The following is a 17,128-nucleotide window of genomic DNA, read 5'->3' as shown; positions in this document are numbered from 1 at the left end:
GAACTCCAACGAGTAAAGACCCAGTCTACTCAATCTATCATCATAAGATAACCTCCTCATCTCCAGAATCAGCCTCGTGAATCGTCTCTGTACCCCCTCCAAAGCTAGTATATCCTTCCTTAAGTAAGGCGACCAAAACTGCACGCAGTACTCCAGGTGCGGCCTCACCAATACCCTGTACAGTTGCAGCAGGACCTCCCTGCTTTTGTACTCCATCCCTCTCGCAATGAACATTTATAAAACACTGGTTCGGCCCCAGCTGGAGTATTGTGTCCAATTCTGGGCACCACACTTTAGGAAGGATGTGAGGCCTTAGAGAGGGCGCAGAGGGAGATTTACGAGAATGGTTCCAGGGATGAGGGACTTCAGTTACGTGGATAGACTGGAGAAGCTGGGGTTGTTCTCCTTGGAGCAGAGAAGGTTGAGAGGAGATTTGATCGAGGTGTTCAATCATGAGGGGTCTGGACAGAGTAGAGAGAGAGAAACTGTTCCCATTGGTGGAAGGGTGGAGAACCAGAGGACACAGATTTAAGGTGATTGGTGGAAGGACCAAAGGCCACATGAGGAAAAGCGTTTTTACGCAGCGAGTGGTTAGGATCTGGAATGCGCGGCCTGAGAGGGTGGTGGAGGCAGACTCAATCGTGGCTTTCAAAAGGGAGTTGGATAAGCTTCGGGTGGGTATTCTGTAGCGAGTGTCTCACCTCCTGACTCCCCAAAGCCTTTCCACCATCTACAAGGCACAAGTCAGGAGTGTGATGGAATACTCTCCACTTGCCTGGATGAGTGCAGCTCCAACAAACACTCGAGAAGCTCGACACCATCCAGGACAAAGCAGCCACTTGATCGGCTCCCTATCCACCACCTTCAACATTCCCTTCCTCCACCACCGGCGCCCTCTGGCTGCAGTGTGTACCATCTACATTCACTCCCTCCACCACCGGCGCCCTCTGGCTGCAGTGTGTACCATCTACATTCCCTCCCTCCACCACCAGCGCCCCCTGGCTGCAGTGTGCACCGTCTACAAGATGCCAGGAAAAGAATTAGCAGGGCCAGGGGGAAAGGGCGGGGGAGTGGGACTAGCTGAGGTGATCTTGCCGAGAGCCGGCACAGGTTCGAGGGGCTGAATGGCCTCCGTCTGTGCTGTAACCCTTCTATGATTGTACACTGGGTGTTGAGCCGGTGCTGTGGGTCGCTGCGCTCTCTCTGCACTTACTTGCACACTTTTGTCTCTCCCTCTCCTTGCCCTTCACCCCTCTCCTCTTCCTTGCCCTCGGTGGGTGGGCTGTTGGGGTCTGGCTCAATCTGTCCATCGGGCTGGCTGGGGTCTGGAGCACTGAGAACGACAGCAGACACAAAGCACTGAGCAGTTACTGACAGGGTGACACAGACACCATCCTTCCACCAACCCCCACAATCCCAACATCGCCGGCTTTAACTGTTTTCAAATTTGGATTCAACATCTCACAAGCAAATAACGCAACAAACAAAATAGAGATAATATGATCAATGTAGAACTGATAGTGAATCACAACCTGGGATCTAATCGAGGGCTTCGGGTGGGGATTCTGCAGCGAGTGACCCACCTCCTGACCCCCCAAAGCCTCTCCACCATCTACAAGGCACAAGTCAGGAGTGTGATGGAACACTCTCCACTTGCCTGGATGAGTGCAGCTCCAACAACACTCGAGAAGCTCGACACCATTCAGGACAAAGCAGCCGCTTGATTGGCTCCCCATCCACCACCTTCAACACTCACTCCCTCCCTCCACCACCGGCGCCCCCTGGCTGCAATGTGCACCATCTACAAGATGCACTGCAGCAACTCGCCAAGGCTTCTTCGGCAGCACCTCCCAAACCCGCGACCTCTACCACCTAGAAGGACAAGGGCAGCAGGCGCATGGGAACACCACCACCTCCACGTTCCCCTCCCAGTCACACACCATCCTGATTTGGAAATATATCGGCCGTTCCATCAGTGTCGGTGGGTCAAATTCCTGGAAGTCCCTCCCTAACAGCACTGTGGGACGGCCTCCCTAACATTTACCACACGGACTGCAGTGGTTGGGTCGGTTGGCTTTTTTTAATAACAGATGCTTGGGAGTGGACTAATGTCTATGATGGGGAGAGTGTCCATGGGGTGTGGGAGGTGATTAATTGGGTACGTAGTCCATGATAGGGTAGCATGTACATGGGTGGTGGGAGGTTAGATGGGTGGGTATAGTGTACATGGACTGTGGGAGGTTAGATGGGGGGTGGATAGAATGGGAAGGCTTTTGACAAGGTCCCACACAAGAGATTGGTGTGCAAAATTAAAGCACGTGGTATTGGGGGTAATATACTGACGTGGAGAGAGAACTGGTTGGCAGACAGGAAGCAGAGAGTCGGGATAAACGGGTCCTTTTCAGAATGGCAGGCAGTGACTAGTGGGGTGCCGCAGGGCTCAGTGCTGGGACCCCAGCTATTTACAATTTACATTAACGATTTAGATGAAGGAGCTGAGTGTAATATCTCCAAGTTTGCAGATGACACTAAACTGGGTGGCGGTGTGAGCTGTGAGGAGGATGCTAAGAGGCTGCAGGGTGACTTGGACAGGTTAGGTGAGTGGGCAAATGCATGACAGATGCAGTATAATGTGGATAAATGTGAGTTTATCCATTTTGGTGACAAAAACACGAAGGCAGAATATTATCTGAATGGCGACAGATTAGAAAAAGGGGAGGTGCAGCGAGACATGGTTCATCAGACACTGAAAGTTGGCATGCAGGTACAGCAGGTGGTGAATAAGGCAAATGGCATGTTGGCCTTCATAGCTAGGGGATTTGAGTACAGGAACAGGGAGGTCTTACTGCAGGAGGCCCCACCTGGAATATTGTGTTCAGTTTTGGTCTCCTAATCGGAGGAAGGATGTTCTCGCTATTGAGGGAGCGCAACGAAGGTTCACCAGACTGATTCCCGGGATGGCAGGACTGACATATGAGGAGAGACTGGATCGACTGGGCCTGTATTCACTGGAGTTTAGAAGATTGAGAGGGGATCTCTGAGAAACATATGAAATTCTGATGGAACTGGACAGGAAAAATGTTCCCGATGTTGGGGAAGTCCAGAACCAGGGGACACAGTCTCGGGATAAGTGGTAAGCCATTTAGGACTGAGATGAGGAAAAACTTCTTCACTCAGAGAGTTGTTAACCTGTGAAATTATCTACCGCAGAGAGTTGTTGATGCCAGTTCGTTGGATATATTCAAGAGGGAGTTAGATGTGGCTCTGATGGCTAAAGGGATCAAGGGGTATGGAGAGAAAGCAGGAAAGAGGTACTGAGGTGAATGATCAGCCATGATTTTATTGAATGGTGGTGCAGGCTCGAAGGGCCAAATGGCCTACTCCTGCATCTATTTTCTATGTTTCTCTGTGGGAGGTTGGATGCGTGGGTGGAGTGTACATGGGCTATGGGAGGTTAGATGGGTGGGTGGGGTTGAGTGTACATGAGGTGTGGGAGGTCAGATGGATCACTAACGTGGATTCTGCTAATCATATCTCTACGAGCACAGATCATTGCTACAGAGTGAGAAACGGAAATAAAACCACACCGTGCTGAAAATAATCTGGCCCGTCAGATTAAGGATAACGCCTTGCTTCATCTGTATTCTCCATCAGTTCTCACATCCAGAATTGTGATGGGTTGGTCCTGAAATGGAGGTTGCTCCCTATCTCCCGCTGCTGCCCAGGCCCGACATGTGATTGGGTTTGTTTGTGGGATCGGTTGACCCAGCGAGACCGTGTGATGTCAGACACACGCTGACCCGACCCAGAGTTGCGTGATGATGTGGTTGAGGCGACGTTAACATTGAAATCACGCTCTCCATCACACGCATTGATGAAGGAACAATCGGATTTCAAGTGTCCTTTGTGGTCGTGTTATTTTTTGAAGCCGCTTATTCTGATGAATCACCGGTTTCTGTGGTAGTGTGACATTCAGCAGGTTGTGGACCGGGACTTTCACACACACACACACACAGTGCCCAGAGTGATTAATTCGGGTCGGATGGCAGGCCTGAACCCTCAATGTTACGCCAGCCTTCCTCCCTCACACACTGCTTTGCAGCTTCTGCCTCATCAGAGGTGAGGTAAGAGTGACTGCCCTCGACATCAAGGCAGCATCCTACCCAGTGCGACACCAAGGAGCCCGAGTAATCTCCACAAGATCCTGCAAAGCCCCTGGGAGGACAGACGCACCAACGTTAGCGTCCTCGACCAGGCCAACATCCCCAGCATCGAAGCACTGACCACACTCGGCCAGCTCTGCTGGGCAGGCCACATTGTCCGCATGTCAGACATGAGATTCCCAAAGCAAGCGCTCTACTCGGAACTCCTTCACGGCAAATAAGCCAAAGGTGGGCAGAGGAAACATTACAAGGACACCCTCAAAGCCTCCCTGATAAAATGCGACATCCCCACCGACACCTGGGAGTCCCTGGCCAAAGACCGCCCTAAGTGGAGGAAGTGCATCCGAGAGGGCACTGAGCACCTCGAGTCTCATCGCCGAGAGCATGCAGAAATCAAGCGCAGGCAGCGGAAGGAGCGTGCGGCAAACCAGTCCCACCCTCCCCTTCCCCCAACCACTGTCTGTCCCACCTGTGACAGGGACTGTGGCTCCTGTATTGGACTGTTCAGTCACCTAAGAACTTACTTTTAGAGTGGAAAGCAAGTCTTCCTCGATTCCGAGGGACTGTCTATGATGATGAGTAAAACTGAAGTCAATGGGAATCACGGGGAAAACTCTCCACTGGCTGAAGTCACACCGAGCACAGGTTGGAGGTCAATCATCCCAGCCCCAGGACATCGCTGCAAGAGTTCCTCAGGACAGTGTCCTTAGCCCAAACATCTTCAGCTGCTTCATCAGTGACCTTCCCTCCATCATAAGGTCAGAAGTGGGGATGTTCGCTGATGACTGCACAGTGTTCAGTTCCATTCACAACTCCTCAGATAATGAAGCAGTCCGTGCCCACATGCAGCAAGACCTGGACAACATTCAGACTTGGGCTGATAAGTGGCAAGTAACATTCGCACCACACAAGTGCCAGGCAATGACTATCTCCAACAAGCGAGAGTCTAACCACCGCCCCTTGACATTCAACAGCATTCCCATCACCGAATCCCCCACCATCAACATCCTGGGGGTCACCATTGACCAGAAACTAAACTGGACCAGCCACATAAATACTGTGGTTACAAGAGCAGATCAGAGGCTGGGTATTCTGCGGTGAGTGTCTCACCTCCTGACTCCCCAAAACCTTTCCACCATCTACAAGGCACAAGTCAGGAGTGTGATGGAATACTCCCCACTTGCCTGGATGGGTGCAGCTCCAACAAACACTCGAGAAGCTCGACACCATCCAGGACAAAGCAGCCACTTGATTGGCTCCCCATCCACCACCTTCAACATTCACTCCCTCCACCACCGGCGCCCCCTGGCTGCAGTGTGCACCATCTACAAGATGCACTGCAGCAACTCGCCAAGGCTTCTTCAGCAGCACCTCCCAAACCCACGACCTCTACCACCTAGAGGGACAAGGGCAGCAGGTGCATGGGAACACCACCACCTCCACGTTCCCCTCCCAGTCAGATCCAAGCCATTCCATCGTCATCATTGGAACTCCCTCCCTATCATCATAGGCGGTCCCTCGAAGCGAGGATGACTTGCTTCCACGCTGAAAAGGGATGAGTTCACAGGTGTTTCAATGAAGGACCTAATATTCCAGATCCTGAACTACATCCTGAAGGGTGGAAGATGCCTGTGTGTGGATTTTTTTAACGTGGGGTGACCGTTGCACACCAGCCACCACACGGGCTTGACAGAGCGAGGTCTTGGTCCAGTGGCAAGGATTAACCAGGACCACTGGAGACCTGCTCTGCTGCACGGATATATCGCAGTGTGGGCTGGGCCCGTGCTGCCCCTGGGCCCTTGAACTCACGCCTCTCCTGGGCCCCGGACAATTCCTTCTATGAACTCTTGCTGCTCCTTCGCCCGGACTTCGCCCCTCCTGCCCGCACTGCAGTCAGCCGTCGCCCACCTGCAGCAGCATGCACTGCTCCCTGCAGTGGTATGCCTCCGCACGCTGCTTCCTCCAATGGCCCCGGCCTGCTGATGGTCTTGCAGGCCGGGACCATGCCGATTTCCGGGCCGGACCGCCGCACGCTGCTCCCTAACTAACAGCACTGTGGGAGCACCTCCACCACACGGACTGCAGCCGTTCCAGAAGGCGGCTCACCACCACCTTCTCGAGGGCAATTAGGGATGGGCAATAAATGCCAGCCCTGCTAGCGATCCCGAGGTACAGTATGAATGGACAGGGCACCATGCTGCGATCCACCCACTCTGTTCCAGTCACAGGAGTACCACGTTAAAGAGCCTCACGACCTACAACCCCACACAGTCACTGCCCACACTGTACCTCGCTGATTCCCGACTGATCGCTGATGCAGAGGCGGCTAACACGACATCCGGTATGTTGACCAATGGGAGCCGTATAAAGTCCTTGCTGTCTTCCAGTGGGAGCTTCCCTTCCATCCCTTTGTAATAATCCTGCAGGAATCGGTGAGTGTCCTGGAAACGATCAACCTCCACCTAGCACACAAACCACAGGTACAGTAAACATAAGACCAAAAGGAATAGGAGCAAGATAGGCCATACAGCCCCTCGAGCCTGCTCCGCCATTTAATACGATCATGGCTGATCCGATCATGGACTGAGCTCCACTTCCCTGCCCACTCCCCATAACCTCTTATCTCCTTATCGGTTAAGAAACTGTCTAAATCTGTCTTAAATTTATTCAATGTCCCGGCTTCCACAGCTCTCTGAGGCAGCGAATTCCACAGATTTACAACCCTCTGAGAGAAGAAATTCCTCCTCATCTCAGTTTTAAATGAGCGGCCCCTTATTCTAAGACCATGCCCCCTAGTTCTAGTCTCCCCCATCAGTGGAAACATCCTCTCTACATCCACCTTGTCAAGCCCCCTCATTATCTTATATGTTTCGATAAGATCACCTCTCATTCTTCTGAATTCCAATGAGTAGAGGCCCAACCTACTCAACCTTTCCTCATAAGTCAACTCCCTCATCCCCGGAATCAACCGAGTGAACCTTCTCTGAACTGCCTCCAAAGCAAGTATATCCTTTCGTAAATATGGAAGCCAAAACTGCACGCAGTACTCCAGGTGTGGCCTCACCAATACCCTGTATAATTGTAGCAAGACTTCCCTGCTTCTTACTCCGTACCCTTTGCAATAAAGGCCAAGATACCATTAGCCTTCCTGCTCACTTGCTGTACCTCTACCTCTACCCAGGGGGTCCTGACCCTATGGGCTGTTTATTGTGAGTGCAGCCATCACTCTACGACACCTCGGGCTCCGATAACCAGCGAAGGACCCCAATCTTGGATTATTAGTAGATTGGATGAAGCAGGCGAGCTCCTGGGTCTCCCATGGACAGGACCCATGCCGGTGGGCAGGTCATGAGCAAGTGATAAGTTCACCATGCCATGTTTGGAGGGTTCACCACACCCAGCTTTAAACACGCGGGCAAAAATCGCCCCCCAAATTATTTGTCTGAGCAGATTGTTCTGCAACTGGCTTCTGAGATAGGCTGGAGCCCCACAATAAAAACGAATGAAGATATGAAAAGACACCAGTGTAACCGTGTTATTATGATGTCGGTGTTGTCAATGATGCCTCAGCAAGATCCTACAAATCCCCTGGGAGGACAGGCGCACCAACGTTAGCGTCCTCGGCCAGGCTAACATCCTCAGCATTGAACACACTCGATCAGCTCCGCTGGGCAGGCCACATTGTCCGCATGCCTGACACGAGACTCCCAAAGCAAGCGCTCTACTCGGAACTCCTTCACGGCAAACAAGCCAAAGGTGGGCAGAGGAAACGTTACAAAAACATCCTCAAAGCCTCCCTGATAAAGTGCAACATCCCCACTGACACCTGGGAGTCCCTGGCCAAAGTCCAACCTGAGTGGAGGAAGTGCATCCGGGAGGGCGCTGAGCACCTCGAGCTTCATTGCCGAGAGCATGCAGAAACCAAGCGCAGACAGCGGAAAGAACGTGCGGCAAACCTGTCCCACCCTCCCCTTCCCTCAACGACTATCTGTCCCACCTGATAAATTTTTGAGGGCATCCGAAATGGAGAGGACGCTCCACAGACCCTCGCGGTTGACAGTATCAAAGCCCTTTGTAAGGTCGAAGGCGGCCATGTATAAGGGCAGGCGCTGTTCCCTGCACTTTTCCTGTAGCTGTCACATTTCAAAAATCATGTCCATTGTGTCCCACATGCGGCAAACCAGTCCCACCCTCCCTTACCCTCAGCGACTATCTGTCCCACCTGTGACAGAGAGTGTGGTTCTCGTATTGGACTGTTCAGCCACCTAAGGACTCATTCTAAGAGTGGAAGCAAGTCTTCCTCGATTCCGCGGGACTGCCTATGATGATGATGATGTCAGCTGTAGCTCAGTGGGCAGCACCCTCCCCTCTCAATCAGGTCGTGGGTTCCAGTCCCACTCCAGAGACATGAGTGTTGGGGTAGAAGGAAGACTTCTCCTCAAGGTGGACCCCCTGATATAAGGAATCGACACCCGCCTGTATCCCCGCCCATCCGTAATCCCATCCGTATCCCCGCCCATCCATATAGCGACCACGGAATCACTCAGACCAAACCTTGGTTCAACCGGTTTTTATTCAAGCACGCAGGGGAAGGGTTCACGGATGAACCTTCTAAGAACAAAGGTTTTACATCAACAGTTATACATTTTCCGAGGCGTGCGGCCCTCCTGCAAAACCACCGATTGGCCGACTGCTTTCAGCGAAGTTACATCAGACTAGCTCTGAACGGTTCCCCCCACCTGTCCATCTCCCATCACGTCACCCTCCTGCAATGTGTTGTTCAGTGGTGTCACTTTGCCTCAGTTCCTCATGACGTGTGAACTTGTTTCCCAGGGTTTGCTGTGTCTAGGCTGTTGACTCGCCACTGCCCCGGATGTGTTATTCAGTACTGAGTGTATGTTTTCATCCTCTATCAGACTGTGCTAAAGGTCAATGCATTGTTGGCTACTTACGGTGGTTCATTAATCATCAAGCTTTGCTGCGTAGCAAGCTTTGCTGTTGACCCTCCTTAAAACCCAATCAAGCGAGTGTATAAGCGTGCGTTACATACATAAGCGAGTTTTACATACAATGTCAATTACAATCATTACCGTAAGGTAGAGGAACTCCCGTTCCTCAGAACCTCTGAATAACGATAAGCCCTACAATGTGGGCCATGTGTCAAATCAATTCACGACCTTCAGTACCCACTTTAGTGACCATCTTTTATCACCTTACATGAGCATTTATTCCAGGCTGACACTCCCACGCAATCGAGAATCAAAGGGGGCGAAATTGGCATGTTGTGCGACTCCCGTTTGTGCCTCAGCAGGGTGCTAACAGGACGCGAAATTGGGGGATGGGGCATTATTGGCTCCCGCGAAATCGCACGAGAATTAGCGGAGGCACGGAACCGGTAGCTTCCCGGGCCACTCCGCCTCCGACCATGGAGTGGGACTGGAACCCATGAAGGTGACCCGTTTTTTTGCCCTGCGGTGGACGTTGGTCAGCGATCCCGTGAGGCCGCTGCGGGCGATGTCAGAGCCGAGAAGCGGGGCCGCACTCCGCTCGCGGGGGGGGGGGGGGCGAGTTAAAGGGGTGGAGCGCATGAAAGACATAAGGACAAAGTATTATTTAAATGGCGATGGCTTGGGAAGTGTCGATGTACAGAGGGACCTGGGTGTTCTTGTACACCAGTCATTGAAAGCAAACATGGTGCAGCAAGCAGTTAGGAAGGCCAATGGTATGTTGGCCTTCATTGCAAGAGGGTTTGAGTACAGGAGCAAGGATGTCTTACGACAGTTATACAGGGCCTTGGTGAGACCGCACCTGGAGCATTGTGTGCAGTTTTGGTCTCCTTACCTAAGAAAGGATATACTTGCCACAGAGGGAGTGCAGCGAAGGTTCACCAGACTGATTCCTGGGATGGCAGGACTGTCATACGAGGAGAGATTGGGTCGACTGGGCCTGTATTCACTAGAGTTTAGAAGAATGAGAGGGGATCTCATTGAAAGGTATAAAATTCTGACGGGGTTGGACAGACTGGATGCGGGGAGGATGTTTCCCCGGGGCTGGGAAGTCTAGAACAAGGGGTCACAGTCTCAGGATACGGGGTAGGAAATTTAGGACGGAGATGAGGAGAAATGTTTTCACTCAGAGGGTGGTGAACCTGTGGAATTCTCTACCACAGAATGCTGTGGAGGCCAGGTCACTGAATATATTTAAGAGGGAGATAGATAGATTTCTAGACACAAAAGGCATCAAGGGGTCTGGGAGAAAGCGGGAATATGGTGTTGAGATAGAGAATCGGCCCATGATCTTATTGAATGGTGCAGGCTCAAAAGGCCGAATGGCCGACTCCTGCTCCTATTTTCTATGTTTCTATGTTTCTGATTGGCAGCGTTCTGCGATGTGGATTTTCCCGGGGTCGGCGCCGCTGTCCGATTCGGTGCCGGGCTGCAACCATGGCGCCCTGCATTCCCCGGCGCCTGGCGCAGGCTGCGCACTGCTTGGAGCCGGGCAGGCCGAGCATCCGCCCCGAGCCAGCCCCGTCGCTGCATTCCACTTTCTCTCGGGGGGCCGTGAACCCGATTTAGGTCGCAGGGCGCAGGGACTTACTCGCCGGACACAGGCAATCCTGCCCCGTCAAGGTCACTGCCCCAAACAGGGCGCTCCCGAATACCGCCCCCATAGAAACAATAGAATGCTTACAGCGATGTCTCCGCAAGATCCTGGGAGGACAGATGCACCAACATCAGTGTCCTCGACCAGGCCAACATCCCCAGCATTGAAGCACTGACCACACTCGATCAGCTCCGCTGGGCAGGCCACATTGTCCACATGCCTGACACGAGACTCCCAAAGCAAGCGCTCTACTCGGAACTCCTTCACGGCAAACGAGCCCCAGGTGGGCAGAGGAAACGTTACAGGAACACCCTCAAAGCCTCCCTGATAAAGTGCAACGTTCCCACAGACACCTGGGAGTCCCTGGCCAAAGACCACCCTCAGTGGAGGAAGTGCATCCGGGAGGGCGCTGAGCACCTCGAGTCTCATTGCCGAGAGCATGCAGAAACCAAGCGCAGGCAGCGGAAGGAGCGTGCGGCAAACCAGTCCCACCCTCCCCTTCCCTCAACCACTATCTGTCCCACCTGTGACAGGGACTGTGGTTCTCGTATTGGACTGTTCAGCCACCTAAGTACTCATTCTAAGAGTGGAAGCAAGTCTTCCTCGATTCCAAGGGACTGCCGATGATGATGATTGGTTACAGCGCAGAACGCTGCAACAGCACATCAGCCAGTCCCATTCCCACACCCTTTCCCCTGCAATGTATTTTCCTGCAGGCACTTATCCAATTCCCTTTTGAAAGCCACGATTGAGCCTGCCTCCAGCACCCTCTCAGGCAGTGCATTCCAGATCCTAACCACTCGTTGCGTAAAAATGTTTTTCCTCAAGTCACCTTTGGTTCTTCTGCCAATCGCCTTAAATCTGGGCCCTCTGGTCCTCGACACTTCCACCAAAGGGAACAGTTTCTCTCGATCGACTCCCGATTTTGAACATCTCAACATCTCCTCTCAACCTTCTTTATCCACGGAAGTGAAGTCCCTTATCCCCAGAACCATTCCTGTAAATCTAAGTACATAGGGATAGCTGTCCTGTCAGAGGGGCAGTACTGAGGGAGTGCCGCACTGTCGGAGGGACGGTACTGAGGGAGCGCCGCACTATCGGAGGGGCAGTACTGAGGGAGCGCCGCACTATCGGAGGGACGGTACTGAGGGAGTGCTGCACTGTCGGAGGGGTGGTACTGAGGGAGTGCTGCACTGTCGGAGAGGAAGTACTGAGGGAGTGCTGCACTGTCGGAGAGGCAATACTGAGGGAGTGCTGCACAGTCGGAGGGGCAGTACTGAGGGAGTGCCACACTGTCGGAGGGGCAGTACTGAGAGAGTGCCGCACTGTCGGAGGGGCAGTACTGAGGGAGTGCCGCACTGTCGGAGGGGCAGTACTGAGGGAGTGCAGCACTGTCGGAGGGGCAGTACTGAGGGAGTGCCGCACTGTCGGAGGGGCAGTACTGAGGGAGTGCCGCACTGTCGGAGGGGCAGTACTGAGGGAGTGCCACACTGTCGGAGGGGCAGTACTGAGGGAGTGCCGCACTGTCAGAGGGGCAGTACTGAGGGAGTGCCGCACTGTCGGAGGGGCAGTACTGATGGAGTGCCGCACTGTCGGAGGGGCAGTACTGAGGGAGTGCTGCAATGTCGGAAGTTCTGTGTTTTGGATGCGACGTTAAACCAAGGCCCGCTTACTTTCTCATGTGGACGTGAAGAGGAGCAGGGGAGTTTTCCCCGATGTCCTGGGCAATATTTATCCTTCAATCAACATCACTGCAGAAAATTATCTGGGTCATTGTCACCCTGCTTTTTGTGGGAGCTTGCTGTGCGCAATTTGACTGCCGCGTTTCCCACATTCCAACAGTGACTACACTCCAAAAAGTACTTCACCGCCTGTAAAGCGCTTTGGGACGTGCGGTGGTTGTGAAAGGTGCTATATAAATGTAAGTCTCTCTTTTTTCATACCTGCATCAGGGTGATGTAGAGGTTGAGCAGCACACCGAGGTGAATCTCCAGCCAGCCGCTGCCGATAATGTTCATCTTCTCACGTTCCGCTTCTTCCTTACGATTATCGGAGATATCCCACAGGCTGTCCCGCAGGGTCTGCACAATACAGTAACACAGGGTGAGCCCAGGTATCCCAATCACACTGCCCCCTACACAATACAGTAACATAGGGTGGGCCCAGGTATCCCAATCACACTGCCCCCTACACAATACAGTAACATAGGGTGGGCCCAGGTATCCCAATCACACTGCCCCCTACACAATACAGTAACACAGGGTGGGCCCAGGTATCCCAATCACACTGCCCCCTACATAATACAGTAACACAGGGTGAGCCCAGGTATCCCAATCACACTGCCCCCTACACAATACAGTAACACAGGGTGGGCCCAGGTATCCCAATCACACTGCCCCCTACATAATACAGTAACACAGGGTGAGCCCAGGTATCCCAATCACACTGTCCCCTACACAATACAGTAACACAGGGTGAGCCCAGGTATCCCAATCACACTGCCCCCTACACAATACAGTAACACAGGGTGAGCCCAGGTATCCCAATCACACTGTCCCCTACACAATACAGTAACACAGGGTGGGCCCAGGTATCCCAATCACACTGTCTCCTACACAATACAGTAACACAGGGTGAGCCCAGGTATCCCAATCACACTGCCCCCTACACAATACAGTAACACAGGGTGGGCCCAGGTATCCCAATCACACTGCCCCCTACACAATACAGTAACACAGTGAGCCCAGGTATCCCAATCACACTGCCCCCTACACAATACAGTAACACAGGGTGAGCCCAGGTATCCCAATCACACTGCCCCCTACACAATACAGTAACACAGGGTGGGCCCAGGTATCCCAATCACACTGCCCCCTACATAATACAGTAACACAGGGTGAGCCCAGGTATCCCAATCACACTGTCCCCTACACAATACAGTAACACAGGGTGAGCCCAGGTATCCCAATCACACTGCCCCCTACACAATACAGTAACACAGGGTGAGCCCAGGTATCCCAATCACACTGTCCCCTACACAATACAGTAACACAGGGTGAGCCCAGGTATCCCAATCACACTGCCCCCTACACAATACAGTAACACAGGGTGGGCCCAGGTATCCCAATCACACTGCCCCCGACACAATACAGTAACACAGTGAGCCCAGGTATCCCAATCACACTGCCCCCTACACAATACAGTAACACAGGGTGGGCCCAGGTATCCCAATCACACTGCCCCCTACACAATACAGTAACACAGGGTGGGCCCAGGTATCCCAATCACACTGCCCCCTACACAATACAGTAACACAGGGTGAGCCCAGGTATCCCAATCACACTGCCCCCTACACAATACAGTAACACAGGGTGAGCCCAGGTATCCCAATCACACTGCCCCCTACACAATACAGTAACACAGGGTGAGCCCAGGTATCCCAATCACACTGCCCCCTACACAATACAGTAACACAGGGTGGGCCCAGGTATCCCAATCACACTGCCCCCTACATAATACAGTAACACAGGGTGAGCCCAGGTATCCCAATCACACTGTCCCCTACACAATACAGTAACACAGGGTGAGCCCAGGTATCCCAATCACACTGCCCCCTACACAATACAGTAACACAGGGTGAGCCCAGGTATCCCAATCACACTGTCCCCTACACAATACAGTAACACAGGGTGAGCCCAGGTATCCCAATCACACTGCCCCCTACACAATACAGTAACACAGGGTGGGCCCAGGTATCCCAATCACACTGCCCCCGACACAATACAGTAACACAGTGAGCCCAGGTATCCCAATCACACTGCCCCCTACACAATACAGTAACACAGGGTGGGCCCAGGTATCCCAATCACACTGCCCCCTACACAATACAGTAACACAGGGTGGGCCCAGGTATCCCAATCACACTGCCCCCTACACAATACAGTAACACAGGGTGAGCCCAGGTATCCCAATCACACTGCCCCCTACACAATACAGTAACACAGGGTGAGCCCAGGTATCCCAATCACACTGCCCCCTACACAATACAGTAACACAGGGTGAGCCCAGGTATCCCAATCACACTGCCCCCTACACAATACAGTAACACAGGGTGGGCCCAGGTATCCCAATCACACTGCCCCCTACACAATACAGTAACACAGTGAGCCCAGGTATCCCAATCACACTGCCCCCTACACAATACAGTAACACAGGGTGGGCCCAGGGTATCAGAGAGCTCCGGGGTTAGTGGGGGTGTCACACACGGACCCCCGGGGAAGGGGTCACACACACGGACCCCCGGGGAAGGGGTCACACACACGGACCCCCGGGGAAGGGGTCACACACACGGACCCCCGGGGAAGGAGTCACACACACGGACCCCCGGGGAAGAGGTCACACACACGGACCCCCGGGGAAGGGGTCACACACACGGACCCCCGGGGAAGAGGTCACACACACGGACCCCCGGGGAAGGGTTCACACACACGGACCCCCGGGGAAGGGGGGGGGTCTTCCACTTACATACAGCCGCAGCAGCAGCTCTGCTTTCACATCGTCATCTTTGCGCAGGTGGTCGGGGATGGAATTGTAGTCGGCCTGCCACTGGGACACGAAGGTTTGCTTGTGATCGGGACGGGTCGCCAAATACTCCTGATAATCTTCCCTGGAGAGATGAAATACAACAGTGAGCATCACACTCTGACTCACAGCATCAATCACTTTCAGCTCCCCTACAGCCACTGGGTGTGTCGCAGTGTCTCCTGTACACACTGTGCGTGTCCCAGTGTCTCCTGTACACACTGTGCGTGTCCCAGTGTCTCCTGTACACACTGTGCGTGTCCCAGTGTCTCCTGTACACACTGTGCGTGTCCCAGTGTCTCCTGTACACACTGTGTCCCAGTGTCTCCTGTACACACTGTGTCCCAGTGTCTCCTGTACACACTGTGTCCCAGTGTCTCCTGTACACACTGTGTCCCAGTGTATCCTGTACACACTGTGTCCCAGTGTCTCCTGTACACACTGTGTCCCAGTGTCTCCTGTACACACTGTGTGTCCCAGTGTCTCCTGTACACACTGTGTGTCCCAGTGTCTCCTGTACACACTGTGTGTCCCAGTGTCTCCTGTACACACTGTGTGTCCCAGTGTCTCCTGTACACACTGTGTGTGTCCCAGTGTCTCCTGTACACAGTGTGTGTGTCCCAGTGTCTCCTGTACACAGTGTGTGTGTCCCAGTGTCTCCTGTACACAGTGTGTGTGTCCCAGTGTCTCCTGTACACAGTGTGCGTGTCCCAGTGTCTCCTGTACACACTGTGCGTGTCCGTGTCTCCTGTACACACTGTGCGTGTCCCAGTGTCTCCTGTACACACTGTGTCTCAGTGTCTCCTGTACACAGTGTGTCCCAGTGTCTCCTGTACACACTGTGCGTGTCCCAGTGTCTCCTGTACACACTGTGCGTGTCCCAGTGTCTCCTGTACACACTGTGCGTGTCCCAGTGTCTCCTGTACACACTGTGCGTGTCCCAGTGTCTCCTGTACACACTGTGCGTGTCCCAGTGTCTCCTGTACACACTGTGCGTGTCCCAGTGTCTCCTGTACACACTGTGCGTGTCCCAGTGTCTCCTGTACACACTGTGCGTGTCCCAGTGTCTCCTGTACACACTGTGCGTGTCCCAGTGTCTCCTGTACACACTGTGCGTGTCCCAGTGTCTCCTGTACACACTGTGTGGGTCCCAGTGTCTCCTGTACACACTGTGTGGGTCCCAGTGTCTCCTGTACACACTGTGTGGGTCCCAGTGTCTCCTGTACACACTGTGTGGGTCCCAGTGTCTCCTGTACACACTGTGTGGGTCCCAGTGTCTCCTGTACACACTGTGTGGGTCCCAGTGTCTCCTGTACACACTGTGTGGGTCCCAGTGTCTCCTGTACACACTGTGTGGGTCCCAGTGTCTCCTGTACACACTGTGTGGGTCCCAGTGTCTCCTGTACACACTGTGTCTCCCAGTGTCTCCTGTACACACTGTGCGTGTCCCAGTGTCTCCTGTACACACTGTGTGGGTCCCAGTGTCTCCTGTACACACTGTGTCTCCCAGTGTCTCCTGTACACACTGTGTGTCCCAGTGTCTCCTGTACACACTGTGTGTCCCAGTGTCTCCTGTACACACTGTGTGTCCCAGTGTCTCCTGTACACACTGTGTCCCAGTGTCTCCTGTACACACTGTGTGTCCCAGTGTCTCCTGTACACACTGTGCGTGTCCCAGTGTCTCCTGTACACACTGTGCGTGTCCCAGTGTCTCCTGTACACACTGTGTGTCCCAGTGTCTCCTGTACACAGTGTGTCCCAGTGTCTCCTGTACACAGTGT

At 53.4% G+C, this 17,128-nt stretch overlaps 1 protein-coding gene across 1 annotated transcript in view; it reads right to left on the bottom strand.

Annotated features, from left to right (window-relative positions):
• Positions 1 to 17,128, bottom strand: part of LOC139247673 (sperm flagellar protein 2-like) — a gene marked incomplete at its 3' end in the record, with an annotated part of 216,366 nt that overhangs the window by 94,792 nt on the left and 104,446 nt on the right. Inside the window, 4 exon segments of the mRNA XM_070871758.1 lie at positions 1,214 to 1,333; positions 6,453 to 6,625; positions 12,710 to 12,847; positions 15,291 to 15,432. Of these exon segments, the coding sequence (XP_070727859.1) occupies positions 1,214 to 1,333; positions 6,453 to 6,625; positions 12,710 to 12,847; positions 15,291 to 15,432 (573 nt within the window).

The sequence above is a fragment of the Pristiophorus japonicus genome, unplaced genomic scaffold (genome assembly GCF_044704955.1).
Source record: "Pristiophorus japonicus isolate sPriJap1 unplaced genomic scaffold, sPriJap1.hap1 HAP1_SCAFFOLD_280, whole genome shotgun sequence".
Lineage (NCBI taxonomy): Eukaryota > Metazoa > Chordata > Chondrichthyes > Pristiophoridae > Pristiophorus > Pristiophorus japonicus.
The sequence above is the reverse complement of the archived record's forward strand: the minus strand, read 5'-3'. Positions and strand labels throughout refer to the sequence as shown.